The 16910-nt window shown below is 31.3% G+C and overlaps 1 protein-coding gene across 3 annotated transcripts in view; it reads right to left on the bottom strand.

Annotated features, from left to right (window-relative positions):
• Nucleotides 1–16910, bottom strand: part of CSMD3 (CUB and Sushi multiple domains 3) — a 1082068-nt gene that overhangs the window by 541428 nt on the left and 523730 nt on the right. For all 3 annotated transcript variants that reach the window (XM_045561854.1, XM_045561855.1, XM_045561856.1), the window contains one exon: nt 1936–2057. In XM_045561854.1, coding sequence (XP_045417810.1) covers nt 1936–2057 — 122 coding nt within the window. The remainder of the gene's footprint in view (nt 1–1935; nt 2058–16910) is intronic.

Here is a 16910-nt window from a genome sequence, read left to right as displayed (position 1 = left end):
AGTTTAAAATAGAGATAAACCCACAGATCAAAATGTAATGTCTACATTTAGCTATTTGATAAAAGTAGCTATGAAGTGAAAGTAATTATGTACTCCTAAAATAATAAATTGCAGTTTTGGGGAGAAAAAGAAGAGATAAAAATTTAGAAGATTAGGTAAGATAAACAAGTAGCTATGTGACAACCATGGTGAAAGTTCAGATAATTCAGTAATAAGAATGATTTAAACTTACAAATCAGATATCTTACAGAACATGAGATAATACCACATTTTAATGACAATTACAGGAAACTGTCATGATACAAAAATATTTCTGTCTCAATGCAAGATTAATACAATGTGTTTGTCCCACACCTTATAATAGGTTTGCTTCATTCCTATCTTAGTAAAAGACACATATCTTAGGGTGAGATATATCTTCCTACATACACACATAAAGTACACAACTCTAACCTTTGCTAGCTATGTGATCTTAGACAAGTTATTTTAGAGTTTCACTTAAATGCAGATGATAAAATATCCCTCTTCCTAATAGTAGCCTTATGAGGATTAAATAATTCATAAAAAGTTCTGTAGAAAAAAGTGCTAAAAATAGTATATAGCATGCTGCTGAATGTTCAACAAATGTTAGTTTATTTTCCAAGAACTTCATGAATTTTTATTTTCTCAATAACCAATAATTTGCACAGAGAAGTTAAAACAATGTGTGTTGCATTGAATTAAACTGATGACACAAGTTGGGTGGATAAAACATTTCCTTTATGCAGCTGAGGGGTTTGATTTGGTGATTTTCCCATGTTTATACAGATACTTTGAGCAGAGAAGGTTTCTGATCTAGTTCTTATTATTTATAAATCAGGGCTCTCCTATAAGGCAAATGTAATTGACCACTGATTTTTAAACCAACTCTGCTGCTCTGAGGATTAGATTTCAAGAACTTGATAGTGATCACAGACATTCCTGGGAGGTAGTATATACTTTATTTAATAACAATGAATTAATGTATTTCAAGTACTTACTAACTGCAAGTACTAATCAGGCTTTGTGTATTATCTTATTTCTCACAACACTGTGAAATACTTTCCCTTATTATTCACATTTCATAGATGAAGAAACTAAGCCTAAGAGAGGTTAAGTAACTTAAAGTTATCAGTAAATTATAAATCAGCATTTGATTCACAACCTGACCCAATTTTATTGGCTCTACCACCTAGCTTTCTTTAATCTAACCCAGAGAAGACATCGTATGATCTAAGGATCTGAGAGAAATTTCGATTTTTCCTATTTAGGTCTTCTCCATTGGTATAAAAGCACAGCTTACAAAGAAAGGAGGAGAGGAAAACTAGCTAATTTTTCAGCTGCCCTTACACTCCTTGTGTTATAATTTTGCTTGAAGTACAGTGGCACATGTATATACAGATGTATTACTTACCTTAGAATTAAATAGAAAGATGATCTAACCTTTTGAAATATTCATAATGAGTTATCTATTAGTGCAGAGCACATTAAACCAACTATTGCTAATAAATAGCTGTGTGATCTACAGCAATAGAAAAACATTGGAATGAAAGTAAAATATGTATAAAAACATGATACACCTGAATGATGTGTAGGCAGAAAAGAAATCAAGCCATTATTCATAACTCCTTTTTTTATAAAAAGAAAAATATATTTACAACTTTCAAAAATGTATATCTCAGAAAACATTTATAATTTTAATGTGTTTTCATTTATATGTTAGTAATAGAGAGCAGAGTTGTATTATTTTTATTTATTCCAAATGTTTTATATAAATTTGTTTTGTAAAGGGATAAGTAAGAAATATTGCCAAAATCATACTTGAGTTATGGATTTTTCTATATTATGTTTTCCTTATGATCTCTTTGCCTTTGTCATTATGATTATGATTTTTGACCACACATGCTTTTCCCTTACCTTATTTGTATTCACTGCTGTGATGACCCAGACGCATTGTGCATTGCTGTCATACTGGAATGGAAAGTTGGGAGACGTAAAGGTACCACTTGGTCCTTGAAGATTAGAGCCACACGTCTTCACTAAAAGAGAAATTGCATTTTAAAAGATGGGCATATGCCACATTTAAAATTATAGCAAAAAGTCTTGCAAATAGACTTTAAATTCAAAATTACACAATCAGAACCACATTGCAATGTATATTATGGCATTCTGATATCACTTACCAAAATTAGAATTTTTTTTTGCACCCTAAGATTCACAAGCTCAATATTTTCAACATTACCCAAAAACTAGTTAGGTACAGAAGTGTGAGACATGATAAATTGTCCTGTGACTAAAAATAGGTTAGTTCAATTATAGACAGGTAAATTTACCCAATATTTTGTTAACAAAAATCTGCAAAGAGAGTGAAGCAAAGCCTTGGATTAATTAAGCAATCTAAAAAGTGTTTTGATTTCAATTTATTAAGTACCCTAGGACTCATAATAGGACAATTGAGAGATATCAATATTAAAACTACTCTTTCTGTTCCTTTAACTGTGAATTAGACCATTAAGACTATAAAAAGAGCTACATTTAAATAATTTTAATGAATTCCCACAAAAGTTAAAAGTTGTAATATTTCCTTGGTTTTTAACCCTTCTTTTTTCTACTTAATAAAAGAACTAGTTGACCATACTGCTTCTGTTTCTTAACTTCTTTCTTGACCAGCACACAGTTACTTGGTGTTATTATGTTTGATTTGCATTTCTTTGCCCCATTCCATTAAAATCCTGCCCATGTTATTCTACTCTAATCCATCAATAATAATCTATTGCATTTTAAAATAATGTACAGTTATATGTATATTTCCATATGCACTTAAGTCTTTTTGTTTTTTTAATTTTTTTAGAGATGGGGTCTTTCTCTGTTACCCAGACTGGAGTGCAGAGGCACACTCATAGCTCACTGCAGCTTTGAACTCCTGGGCTCAAGTAATCCTCCTTTCTCAGCTTCCTGAGTAGCTGGGACTACAGGTGTCCAGCTTTGCACTTAAGTCTTTACACAGTTATTATCATCACTACTTTGAATATCAGCTTATGGAGGTCCCAAAAGTTTGCCTGACTTGGCCAAGATCATTCTGCTAGTATATAGCATAGTCAGGATGTGAGCTCAGGTTTCTGACTACAAGTCTTGTCTTTTTGTCACTAAAAGTGTGTCTTTCTAATATGTTAAATATATATTTCTTTATTAGTTTCTACCCTTTAGTCATATTTTAGCATAAATCTATTCCAGACAGCATTCCTTCAACTTGAAGGTTATGTTTTGTGGTGATTTAAATAGTTGCAGTAATTTTTAACATTGCTTACCATTCAATGATTTTTTCCCATTTACTACCTAACTTCCTACAAATCTTCTAAACTCACTACTCCATTTTCTTCTCACTCATTCACTCTTGAGAGTATTTCAGTCTGACTCTTATTCTCATTTCAGTGTTGAAATTGCTTTCTCAATGCCAGCCATGACCTCCTAATTGTTAAATCTTATAGTATCTCTTCATTTTTTTCCACACACTTGATATCTCAGCAGTAAGGTATTTGTAAGCTTTGTTTGGAATTTTCTGCCTTCCTTTACATAGTACTAAATTCTCTTAACTGTTTGCCTGCATGTTTTAAATAGTTCTGCTCTACCATATTCTTTGTTATGGTTCTGTTTTTCTATCTGCCTCTTAAATGGCATAATTCTAAACTGATTTCATAGTCTCTTTTCTATTTGTTCAATTGTCTCTCCAAATAGACTAATTCACTTCTATTACTTGAATGGTCATTTCTGTGTTGATAGCTCTCAAATGTACATCACCTACTTTGTCATTTCTCTTGATTTCTAGATTAATTTTCTGTGTGCTGGACATTCCATGAGATGTTTTTAGGAAGCTTTCAATTAAACATTTCTTAACTGGTCCATCCACCTCCCTGCCAAATGTAAACATTCCTCAAATTCTACATATCACTCTGAAACATCTCTGTTTTCCTTTATTTCTTCTCGTTTCAGTGCCTAGTGCTTCTTCATTATTTTTCCTGTACTGGCAATGTCTATTTAACTTCTTTTCTAGACTCCATTTTCTCTCTCTTTTCCATCCTCCTTAATGCTATTACATCTGTCATTCTAAAATATACAGTTGATTACTTCACCTAACTGCATGAAAATTTGATATCTATTTTCCATAAAATAAATTACAAACTACCTAATATAGAATATAAAATTATTCCCATGAGGACTTCAATCTCTTTTCCTTTACAATGTCCCACCATTTTACACAGTCATATGCTTTCCTTGTGCCAGAACAGACTTCTTGCTCTTCCTTCAATGTATCACACTCTTATAATTTTCCACATTTTTCATGCTGTTCCCAAAACTAGAACATTATTTCTTCTTACATTTACCTGCAAAAAATTCTATTTATTTAAACAAAGCCAAGCTGATGTGCCACTTTTTTCTGTAAGAAGGGTTCCTAATTCCTCCACTCAGAGTTTTGTAGTGGATTGTACTGTTCATAGCTCATTATTTAAACAGTACATCTATGAAAGTGTTTAAGTGCTTGCTAGTGAACTGATAGAGAATGCAGTTATAAATATCCTAAGAACTTTATAGTGATGAGAATTTTATAGTAATCACAACATGATTGGTTTGAAGTTAGTTGATACAGCTTTCAGATAGGGCATACTGATTTTCTGAGTGGTATTAATACTTACTACTTAGTAATTCTCTGGCATGCTTTGTTTCCTATAATATATACACACTTATAGTCTTTTGAGGATAAGGCCTTGCTTATCATCTCTGTTAACTGCTAGTGCAGTGGCTTTCATGATGTAGGCATGTTTGCTAAAGAAACCAATATCCAACTTCTTTATAAGAGTTGGCACAGCTCTTAAATGGACTGTAAAATAAGTGCTTTCTTCATGCTGATGAGGAATCCTTATAAATATGTTTTGGACTGGGAAATTGTTTAGAAAATAGTTTTGTTTTTCTATAAAAATAAAGAAACATTCATAAAATGACATGTAAAAATCTGTAATATTTTGTAATATTTTGGTTTCTTGTCTGCTTCCATCCAAACCTGACAGTAATCACTTAACAAATCAGGTTGTACACCTGCAGACATTTTCTTTTTAGGTGTATGTGTTTTTACATGTTTCTTGTTTTTTTGTGTTTGTGTATTTTAAGAAACTGACCTAATTATATATCTGTTCTTCTGAAAATTTTCACTCCCATATGAAGACTGTTCTATATAAGTCTATATAAATGTATTTCATAGATTTAATAGTCTCAACAGTAGGTGATAGAAGTACTGCAAATTTTTGACAGCCTTCTGCTATGAAAATAGCACATGATGATTACGAAGTTTCCTTAATCCTAGGTTAGGGCATGAGAGGACATACAGAAAAGACCTACTATTTCAGCAAAGTTGCAGCAGTTCACCCATAGCAACCAACATACAATGCAATTGACTAGAAAAATTACTTATTATTGTAAGCCACTGAGATTTTGCAGTTGTTTTTCCATATTAGTAAAGGTTTGTTTTTATCTTTCTAGCTGTAAAACATAATATATGAATGAAGAGTTTGTTGTCTGTATCTTCATACTTGTGCTATTATTTGTGCTTTATACTTGTGTTATTGTAGGATGAATTCTTAGAAGAAAGATTACTTAGTCACGATATGTGAGCATTTTGAAATTTGATAACTATGCCTAAATTACTCTCCAGAAGTTTGTTTGGTATACTTTCAAAAATCGTATAAGAAAGAAAAGAATTCCCCACACTCTCACCAAAATAATAGCATCAATGATTGTGCTTTTGTTGTTCTTTGAAAGATGTCAGTGTTTTAATTTCCAGTTCCCTCTCTACATTTTTAGTATGATTTAACAGACATTTTTATTGTTGTCTCTATTTCTTTTGCTCTGATATTTCTGTTTGTACACTTTTCCTGGTTTTAATTGTTCTTTCCTTATTGATTTAATAGGAGCTTACTGTAAGTTATCAATATTAATCATTTTTATGTACGCTGCAAATATTTCCTAGGGTCGTTTATTGTTTTAATTTTGATTTGAATTTATTTTTCTCTGCAAACCATTTTTAACGTACGTAAATCTGTCAGTATTTTCTTTTAGGTCCTCTGTTTTATGTCTTGCTTAGAAAAGGTTTCTTTAAACCTAAGGGTGAAATAACATCTTCATTTATTTCTTATATTTTCATAGTTCTATTAGTTTACATTTAAAATTTTTAATGATCTGCAAATTATTTTTGTATAGTGGAGGTAAAGGAGCATTAATAATAAATTCTGTCTTGTTGCTTAGCAATTAAAAATGCCATTTATATATATCATATTTATATATACTGTACATATATATATATATATATATATATATATATATATACACACACACACACATATAGACATAAAAAATCCATACATGGATCTGGCTCTTATTTTTTTGTAGATTTACTGATCTGTGATTGTTCCTATGCCAGTACTACATTGTTTAATCATTTTTAATAAAGATGGTACAAATCTTTCCATTATTGTCCAGTTTCATCATTTTCTTGAGTGTCTTTTAATATTTATATTTCCATGAACTTCAAATGTGTCAGTTTGTCAAGGTAAAGAAAATTGGTATTTGCATTGAATTATATTGAGTTAATACATTATTTTGATACAAATTTTCTTCCTCAATGTAGCCTTTAGCAAGACAAAGGAAAAAAGTAAATGTGATTACAGCAGATGTACTACAGTAAAGTAGTGCATTTGATAAATTAAGCTTAAATTCCTGACTTAAGTACTAACAAAAATATAAGCAGTAGAAAAAGAAGAACACCTTCTAAATATAACACTGAATGTATAAAATCAAAACAACTACTAGGTGATAGAATAAAATATAACAACTTTTGCTATTAAAAGTTAGAACAAAACATGGATGCCCACAATTAGTGATAACACTGATCACTGTCTTAAAAGTAACAGCCAAAGTAAGAAAAAAAGGATAAATAAATAACAAAAAATTGAAAAGGGTTACAAAATTTGAAGAAATAATGTGTTATTATTTACATGTAATATGATTTTTGCCTTTTTAAATTCCAGAGATTTAATAATGTATCTACTACAATATAGTATGTTATATTTGAGTCCCATTAATTGATTTTAAAAATATATACATATGAAAATTTATAGTTTTATTTTATAACAACAAAAGTTAAAAATTCAAATGGAAAACTTCAATTCATAAAAGCAGCAAAAAATGTATATATAATTTTGAAAATACATTTGGCAGGAAAGATATAAGATCTCTATGAAAAGAATTACTAATAAGAAAACCTAAGCACATTTAATAAAACCTATAAAAATGGAAAGACAGGCCATATTCTGAATGGGAAAGCTTATTCTCATAAAAAATACTAACATCTTGATTTGAGCAGCTTATAATGAATTACTATATTTTTAATTTTTAATATATACTTTTAATAAATTTCCTATATCTGTGATTATCTTAATTCTTAGTGCCTTGGACAGAGTTGCCATTTTACAATATTCTGCTTATTTTATTCACATGTTACCTATGTTTTTAAAAATGAAGATAGAAGTGACTACCTTATACATTTGACAGTTTTGCTTGTGGAATACAATAATCCAGTACATGCAGAGAAATACTGTTAAACCTGATATGTGTAGGAACAGAAGCCAGAAAGATTCATCCCTGTTCTCTCTATTAATATATTTCTATTTTTTCCTCAGGTCAAATACATATAGTTAACTATGTTTTGGAAAACCCTAGGAATAAGGGTAAGTACAATGAAATATGTTTTGCTTTAACTGTAACCTTCAGGCATTTAGATTTGTGCTAGATATAGTATTTCAACTACACAAGTAAGACAAGCTGACATTTTATTTCTTGGTTGAGTAAGAAGGCTATGATTCATAGGTTAAGGATTCTTTTTTCACAGAATATACCAACTGGAGCTTGTCTATAGTTGTCTCCTGGCCCATTTTGCCCTGAAGTATATCTTTCACTCTCTCCTTCTTGAATTTTTCTTCTTGAATTTCTCCTTCATGATTTTTTATAATATTTAAGGACTTTGTGATCCTGTTCCAACAAATTCTCAGGATTTGTAAATTCTATAAAGGTCTTTCCACTCACTTACTTATAATTCTTTAAACATACTGAAAATATTCCCACTTTAAGACCCTAGCACTTGCTATTGTTCTTACCTGGTATAGGTTTCTGTTCAAATAGTATTCCATAAATGGCCTATTCCGATGAATCTCCCTAAACTTTAGTTTCTTAATTATCACCTTCACATACATATATATAGTTGCTTATTGTTTGTTTCCCACATTAGAATATTAGCTTCATGAAAGCAAAGACTTGGTTTTGTTCACCTTGGTATCACCAGTGCATAGGCTTGCTCCTGTCACATGGAAGACACTCAATGAATGAATGAGTAAATGAATAAAATACTGAAAGTCACAACAAAGATTTGGTTTTGTTTATGGTTTCTTCAATGTCCTTAGTATCAATTTCAAGCTTCTACCCTAGGTTGAATGTTCTCATCCACCAAGAATTCATTAATTCTATATGAACAATTAAGTCCTGCTGTCTGCTATTCTAAGGCTGTATCTTAGGATTGTTGAAAGATTTCTGGCAAGAAACATTTCTTTGTTATGAGGAGCACGATAGCCTACATCTTTAAAGGAGTCATTAGGATGAAGTCCAAAGAGCTTTGTAGTTCTTGTATCTTCAATTATCCCCACATCCTCAACCTGGTGTTTGCACTTGAGCAAATTCAAACTATCTGGACTTCAGTTCCTTTACTTGTAAACTTAGATAGTTGGACTATACTATATCACTCATAATCTCTCATAGGCCTGAAATCATTATATTATGTAGTTAACTATGTGCTCTGAATGGCTTCTCCTAAGAGATGTAATGAGATTAATAGAGCCTGGAAGTTACATTCTCATCCAGTGAGGCCTTTGCCATTTCAGAGAAATGTAATTGTTATGATTAAAATTGTTTGCTGAAATATATGGCATGGAAAATGATAGATCCACTAGAAAAATTAAATTGAATCCAAATGTATTTGTAGTATTTCCTTTTTTTTTTTTTTTTTTTTTTTTGGTTCACCTGTGAGTTAGGAAACTTTGTAATTTTGCCCCTAGTAGAATTCTATTTCTTTCAATATCTATAGTGACTTGTTGACTTCTTTTCTCATTAGCCAGGAATTAAGATAAAAATTCATAGAGTCAGAGAGTAACTTGACGTTCTCTGAGAGTAACCATGCATTGGCAATGGAATAAACTATATTTCTTCTGCTGCACAAGATCTGATAAACTAAACAAGAAACATTAATTTTAATTTAATAGTTTCTATTGCCTCAAGAAACTTAACTTGTACTTTGGAATATCAAAGAGTCTAATAGTGTATGACCACCTAACAATGGACAAGTATGAACAGCTCAAACCTCAAGAAAGGCACCAAGTCAGAGCAGCTCAGATTATGGGAGATGTACCCACAAAAGACTTATTTAAGGGTTTCTCATTGGGCCATGTGAGGCAGGACAATAAATATTCTTAGTAACAAATATGAAATGACTGGAAATGGCTAAGAGCTGGTACTTAAAGATGAACAATCAACAGTCAATGGATCTGGACATTGAGAGAATGGTGTGGCTGTATCCCAGTCAGGAACAGGAATTATCTCTGATCTCATAGAGTCAGGTCAGGGCAAGTGCTACCCACAAACTTCAAATTTCTTTCTAATCCTGCTTTGCCTAACCACCATCAATGGGATCTGAAATCCATCCTTACCACCCACAATTTGTAACAAAGTTAATAGCCTGAGATTCTATCGTGTCATTTTGTTCCCCTCAAATAGCCAAAGCAATCCTGAGGAAGAACAAAGCTGAAGGAATCACACTCCCTGGTTTCAAACTACAGTCTTACATTGCTTAAGGATGGAGATACAGAGATAACATTCTAAAAAATGTGTTGTTAGGTGATTTTGTCATTGTGCAAATATCATAGAGTACACTTAACTATACAAATCTAACTCGAATAGCCTACTACACACATACGCTGTAAGGCATATTGCTCCTAGGCTACAAACATAAACAGCATGCTACTGTACTTAATACTGAAGGCAGTTATAACATGATGGTAAGCATTTGTATATCTAAACATACCTAAACATTAAAAAGAAAAAATATGGTACAAAAGATAAAGAAATGGTACACATTTTTATCATGGGCACTTAGCATAAACAGAGCTTGCAAGACTAGAAGTTTTTTGTTTGTTTGTGTCTTTTTTTTTTTTTTTTTTTTTTTTTGAGACAGATTCTCACTGTGTTGCCTAGGCTACAGTGCCATGGCGTCAGGCTAGTTCACAATCCTGGGCTCAACCAATCCTCCTGGCTTAGCCTCCTGAGTAGCTGGGGATACAGGCATGTACTACCATGCCCAGCTAATTCTTTCTATATATTTTTAGTTGTCCAGCTAATTTCTTTCTATTTTTAGTAGAGATGGGGTGTTGCTCTTGCTCAGGCTGGTCTTGAACTCCTAACCTCAAGTGATCCTCTACCTTGGCCTCTCAAAGTGCTAGGATTACAGGCATGAGCCACCATGCCCATCCAAATTGGAAGTTGCTATGGGCGAATAAGTGAGTGAGTGGAGAGTAAACGTAAAGGCCTAGGACATTACTATATACTATTGTAGACTTTACAAACACTGTAAATTTAGGCTACACTAAATTTATTTATTTTTCTTGAATAATAAATTAAATTTAGCTTCCTGTAACTTTTTTACCTTACAAATTTTTATTTTTTTTAACTTTTGAATGTTTTGTAATAACACTTTAGCTTAAAACACAAATACATTTTACAGCTATACAAAAACATTTTCTTTCTTTATATGCTTACCCTATAAGCATTTCTATTTTTAATATTTTTTCCTTTTAAATTTTTTTTATTAAAATCTAAGACACAAATACACACATTAGCCTAGGTTTACACAGGGTCAGGATCATCAATATCACTGTCTTCTGCCTCCACATCCTGTCCTACTGGAAGGTCTTTGGGGACAATAACATACATGGAGTTGTCATCTGCTATGATAACAATGTCTTCCTATGAAATATCTCTTGAGAGGCCTGAGACTGTTTTACTGTTAACTTTTTTAATAACTGGAAAGAGTACATGTTAAAATAATGATTAAAAAGTATAGTATATTGTAAATACATAAACTAGTAACATAGTTTATTATCATTATCTAGTATAGTGTATAAAATTGTATGTACTATACTTTTATATCACTGGCAGAGCAGCAGGTTTGTTTATACCAGCATCACCATAAAACAAGTGAGTAATGGGTTGTGCTATGATGTTAGGATGGCTATGAAGTCACTAGGTGGTAAGAGTTTTTCAGCTCCATTATATAATCTTATGGGACTGCCTTTGTAACTGAGAGCCAATTGGCCAAATATCATTATGTGGTACATGACTACCTATACAAAGCTAGTAATTAGAACAGTATGATACTGGCATAAAAACAGACATGTAGAGCAATGAAACAGAATAGAGAATCCAGAAAGAAGCCTATACATGCATAGTTAACTCATCTTTTCTTGTACCAAAAGTACACAATGGGGAAATAATAGTCTTTAGTAAGTTGTGTTAAGAAAACAGAATATTCATACACAAAAGAATGAGACTGGACCTTTGTGTTATAGCATATACAAGGATGAACTTGAAATGAATTGAAGACTTAAATGTAAATTCTGAAACCATATAACTCCTAGAAGAAAACAGAGAAAAATCTCCTTGACATTGGTCTTGGCAATGATTTTTTTCATATTATACCAAAAGCATAGGCAACAAAAGTATAGATAAATGAATAAGTCTATCATGACGTTTGATAGAAGCAGAGAGAGGGGCTTTTGGTGGACTGATTTTAATTTTTATTTTGTCCCCTGGAAGCAAAAGACTGTCTCCAGGGACTGAGTAAGCACAAGGAGAGGGGAAAAAAAGAGAATGGTGACACAATGCTTAGGCACTAAAAAGATTTATGCCTTTAAAAATATGAATTTATTTTATATTCCAGACTAGTGACATAAGAATGTTATCTGTTAATAGATAAGAAATATTTAATGTTGGTTGTTTGAGAGGATTAGATTTATTATAGTTATGTAAAATTCTCTCTATATAGAGAGTTTACAGTTATAAACTGATATTAAGCAGTTATATTGCAGCAATATATGACTAATGACCCAAAGAAAAATTATTTTTTTATTTATTGATTAAATATTATTTTCTGTGTCTAGAAAAAATACAATCACATGGTTAAGAAATTTTGTTTAGTGAAATATTAAATCAAATTTTTACTGAAAAAATGAACATTCATATTTCACAAGAACTATAACTTTTCTGATAAATTGTACCTATTCCATATTACATAATACATTTTCAACTCATTTGTGAAAGCTGAGTGCTGCACAGTTTTTATTCTGCAAAATCATGAATTCTACAAACATGAAATGAATGCATATTCTGTTTGAAACCCTATGCTGGGCATTGGAGATGGAAAGATCAACAAGACAGTCAAGATCCTTGCCCTCATGAGATTATATTCTAGAAGGAAAGAGAAATACTAAACTAGTAGATAAAGTTGGATTTACAAAATGCTATGGGAGTAGGTAACTGATCAGGAAAGGATATTCTTAGGATGTGACATAAAAGAGGACTTGTTTTATTTACACATTTTATTTTCCTCATTCGGTAATTTGGGAGTCTTTCTCCTGTGCCTCTTGCAGAAATAAAGAACAAACTCATTTTAACCAAACCAAGGTAAGCTTGTATACAAATAACAAGGTGTCCATTTCCAATGAAACATTTCATAGAAACTTATTCTTTTAATATTAAAACATGATCATTAACATTAGAGATGGTCAAATTACAATGCTTTAGGGATGCTAAGAAAAGCATTCCCATGTTGGCAGATGTATATGCTTTGAATGTAAAACAATGTGTTGATGAAAAATTGACTTCGAGAAAACAAAATAGCTCATAATATTAAATAATTTCTCAGATAAAAATTATAGGAGATGCAAAAGCTATATTAGCTCAAAGAGAAAATAAACATTTCCAAAGTTGTAAAAAATACTTTACAAATCAAAGTAGTACATTTTTAATAAAAAATTTAGTGATCTGAGAAAAAAATACCCAGAAAATAAAAAGGGGCTTAATTTTCAACTGAGGTCATAACAGATTTGCCATAAAAATGGATAAAACTTGGTAGAAATATATTACAAAATGGGAATGGAAAATAAGACAAGTGAGAAGACCACCACCAGAAGTAAACGCTGTTCTTTTAATGGACACAAATAGGAATTGTGGAGAAAAAAATGAATTTAAAAGAAATAAAAGGCAAATGACCTCATAATAATTTTCACATAGAAAATAGAACTCCATTAAAAATGGAGATTTTTTTTTCGTTGAGTGTCAGGATTTTAGTCTTTCTACACACATATACTTTGAAGGACTATGTTCAAACACACTTTTTCTTTCTCTTCCTTTCTAGGAAGGAAACTCTTAATAGTGTATTGGAAGAAAAGTTATATACAAAGTTATGTTTACTATATTGTGGTGAAGTGAAATCATACACTGTAGTTTATTCCATTTATGTTTACTATATTGTGGTGAAGTGAAATCATACACTATAGTTTATTCCATCAACCTAAACATAAAAGTAGGAATTTAAGTAATGTCTAGCAATATGGATATAAATATTTTCGTGTGTCAGAATTACATTTTGTTTTCATTTTCCTTTATTTTTTAAATATATTATATAATGTAATCTGCCCGAAAAAATGCTAAATTATTTCCCTAAATACCAAAAACTTGTTTTTAAACTATAGATAATCAGGTATAGAAACTGTTCTCTGAATCAATTAGAATTCTCAGATTCTTGACAGTTGGTCATGAAACACATACATGCACACAAAGTATCTGAATGTGAATGATAAAAGCTATTTAAATCAGCATCTGAAACTATCAATAAGTAGTTTAGTTTAATAATATTTAACTGAACATCCCAGTCTCTGTGTCTTCATGAGAAATTAATAAACTGTCAGAAACAGAGTAACAATTAGGACTAATCTTCAAATGCATCTGAATGTCATCTGCATAAGAATGAAAGTCTAATCCATGTCTTCACTGAAAGGAAGCATATAAATGTGGAATAATAATGAAAAGAACCCAAAGCAGGGAACTGGAAAACAGAAACGATGCTATGAAAGGAAGAGAATTAATATCAGCAAAAAGCAGACTGCACAGGATCAGATAAATTTGATTAAAACCCAGCAAATGCAATTCCTATTAAAGATGAGAAATGTACAGATTTTTAAAGGCAAAAAAAAAGTAAATTCAGTTTTCTCTAGTTCTTGGTTGTTAGTAATTTAACTTAGTCATGAAAGTCATGTTTATGTACAGTGCTGCCTCTCTTTAGTCTTCGTTTCACTGAATCATCCCATTAATATTAAGATTAAAAACACATGGCATTAAATCAGTAATAAAATGATTTATGTGAATTACTGATTCATTATGCTTTTGATAAAAGAAAATCCAACTTAATCTATTTTGCCAGTAAGAAAATAAGACAAATTAGGAGGTAAGATAGGATAGATTACTGTGCACAATATATACATACACACACACACATATATATAGCATAACGATCTTAAGGCCATCCAGGAAGGAATGAGAGCAGAAGAGAGCTGATAAGTAAGAATAGAAAAAAGTATGAAGATGATGTGTAATGAAGAAGTCAGGAAAAGACCTCACAGAACTGATTGGACAAAATGTTAAACAAAAGTGTGTAATTTTCAGTTTCAAGTTATTTGCCACCTTTGATGCATACTGCCCTCATTCTTTTTCAAATTATCCAGAAAAATAATCGAGCAAGGTATCACCCGAATATTTAAAAATGTTTTTGTTTATTTAGATGAAACTGGGGCAATGACCACTTGAATTTGTGTAGAATGGACACAATCAAAAAATTCAGAAAGCAGAAATCTGAAGGTAGAATTAAGCATGACACATTAAGTCTCCACTTACTGGCCTAAAAAAATTCTCTGAAATTTTGTAGAAGACTTTGGACCTCCTTAAGATTTAGAACTGGGGATTAAACTAACTGGCCTACATCTGCAAAAGCAGGAAACCTCAGCTAACAATTTATAATTTCAAAATGCACTTCTAGAAGTTACTTCCTTAGCTTTTCACATGTTATTTCCTTCATCTGAAATATTAATTTTAGTTCAGCTAATGAAAGCTTATTCTCCAAATCCTTACTTTTATTAATGCACGAATTCTCTATTTTAATTATCTGTTTATCTATGAATCTCCTTCATGACAGCAGCTATGTTTTTCATCTCTTAATGGTAAGGAAGTCGGCTTAGTGTATAACATGTAGTAAGTGCTCAAAATAGTTTTTAAAATTTTATTTAATAAGTAAAGTGAAATATACCTAAATGTAAGAAAAAAAAGGCTAAAGTTAACAATTTAAATGTTTCAATCAAATGCAACATAAAAAGGCAATTCATCAAAGATGAATCTCAGGGTAATTTGGTTATCACTTTCTCCTAAGGGAAGTCAAACAAATATTTGATGATCTGTTATAATTATTTTATGGAGATATTTATTCAACACTAAACACTGACTTAGAAGAATTCAATGCAAAGATGAATATGATAGGGCCTGATCCTTTAAGGGGCTTGCAGTCTTAAATGTATACAAACAGATACTTGTAATGATGGGTTGTTAAGTGCTAAGATAATGGTAAGCAGGTGCTATGGGAAGATAAAAGGATGCATATTTTTACTAGTTAAGAATTTAGAGAAGGCATCTTGTCAGAGATGAATGTTGAAAAGTGAGGACATATGATTTTAAAGTAGAAATTCAGAATGGGCTTCTAGGGAGGGGGAAAAGGAACACTAAATAGTACATTGATATAGGAAAACTTTGGAATTCCCAGAACATCTAAGGTTGCTGGGATTTGGGGAGAATCTTGATAGGCCAAGGAAGTTGATAGATTTTGTTTTTTTGCCAAAGCTAAGGGGATACTTTGAGGGTATCAGAAAGGCACTTAACTTAGTCATGTCAGTCCATCAGTCCAGTTGCCAAATGCAGGATGAATTTAAGAGAGTAAAAATGGTAGGCCTGGAGATGAGACTAAAAACGTCAAGTCGTATGATTTTTCCCCATATACTTTAAAAATCGTTAAAGCTCTATTATATTTCTAGTTATTTATTTATTTAATTGGAAAATAAAAATTATATACATTTATAATGTACAACTTATTTTGAAATATTTATTTTGTTTCAAATGCAGAGACACAATGTATTTATTCACTTATTTATATATTCATTCATTCAAACAACATTGTATAGTAAAAGCTATGATGCACTCAACTGTATGAGAACTTTTGACCTCACAGTTGTGAATCAGGCCTTGCCTTCATGCACCTCATATTATAGTGAAAGAGACAAACATGAAACAGCCCAAACATGTTGATTATATAATCAGGAAAAACACTACAAAAGAAAAGTACGGGGTGCCCTGAGAGTACATATTTGTGAAACTTACTATATAGCCTGAGAAGTCAGTTTAGAAAGTACTCTGTCTTAAAAAAATTAAAGGCTCATTAATACAAGATAATTCAAGGCATGGTAGCACATAAAAACTCAGGATTAAATAGCGTTTTTTTAAAGAAATACAATTTTATTTCTTTCAAATATATCCAACTATCAAACTGTTAATGTTTCCTTACAATCCTATAACTATGCTTCCATGAATTGTTAGGAATTACTGTGGACAGATTGTGGCTCCTGGTGTGGAAATGATGGTGTTAAGCA

This window comes from Lemur catta, chromosome 9, assembly GCF_020740605.2.
Source record: "Lemur catta isolate mLemCat1 chromosome 9, mLemCat1.pri, whole genome shotgun sequence".
Lineage (NCBI taxonomy): Eukaryota > Metazoa > Chordata > Mammalia > Primates > Lemuridae > Lemur > Lemur catta.
Note: the sequence above shows the minus strand (reverse complement) of the source record. Positions and strands in the feature narration are given on the sequence as shown.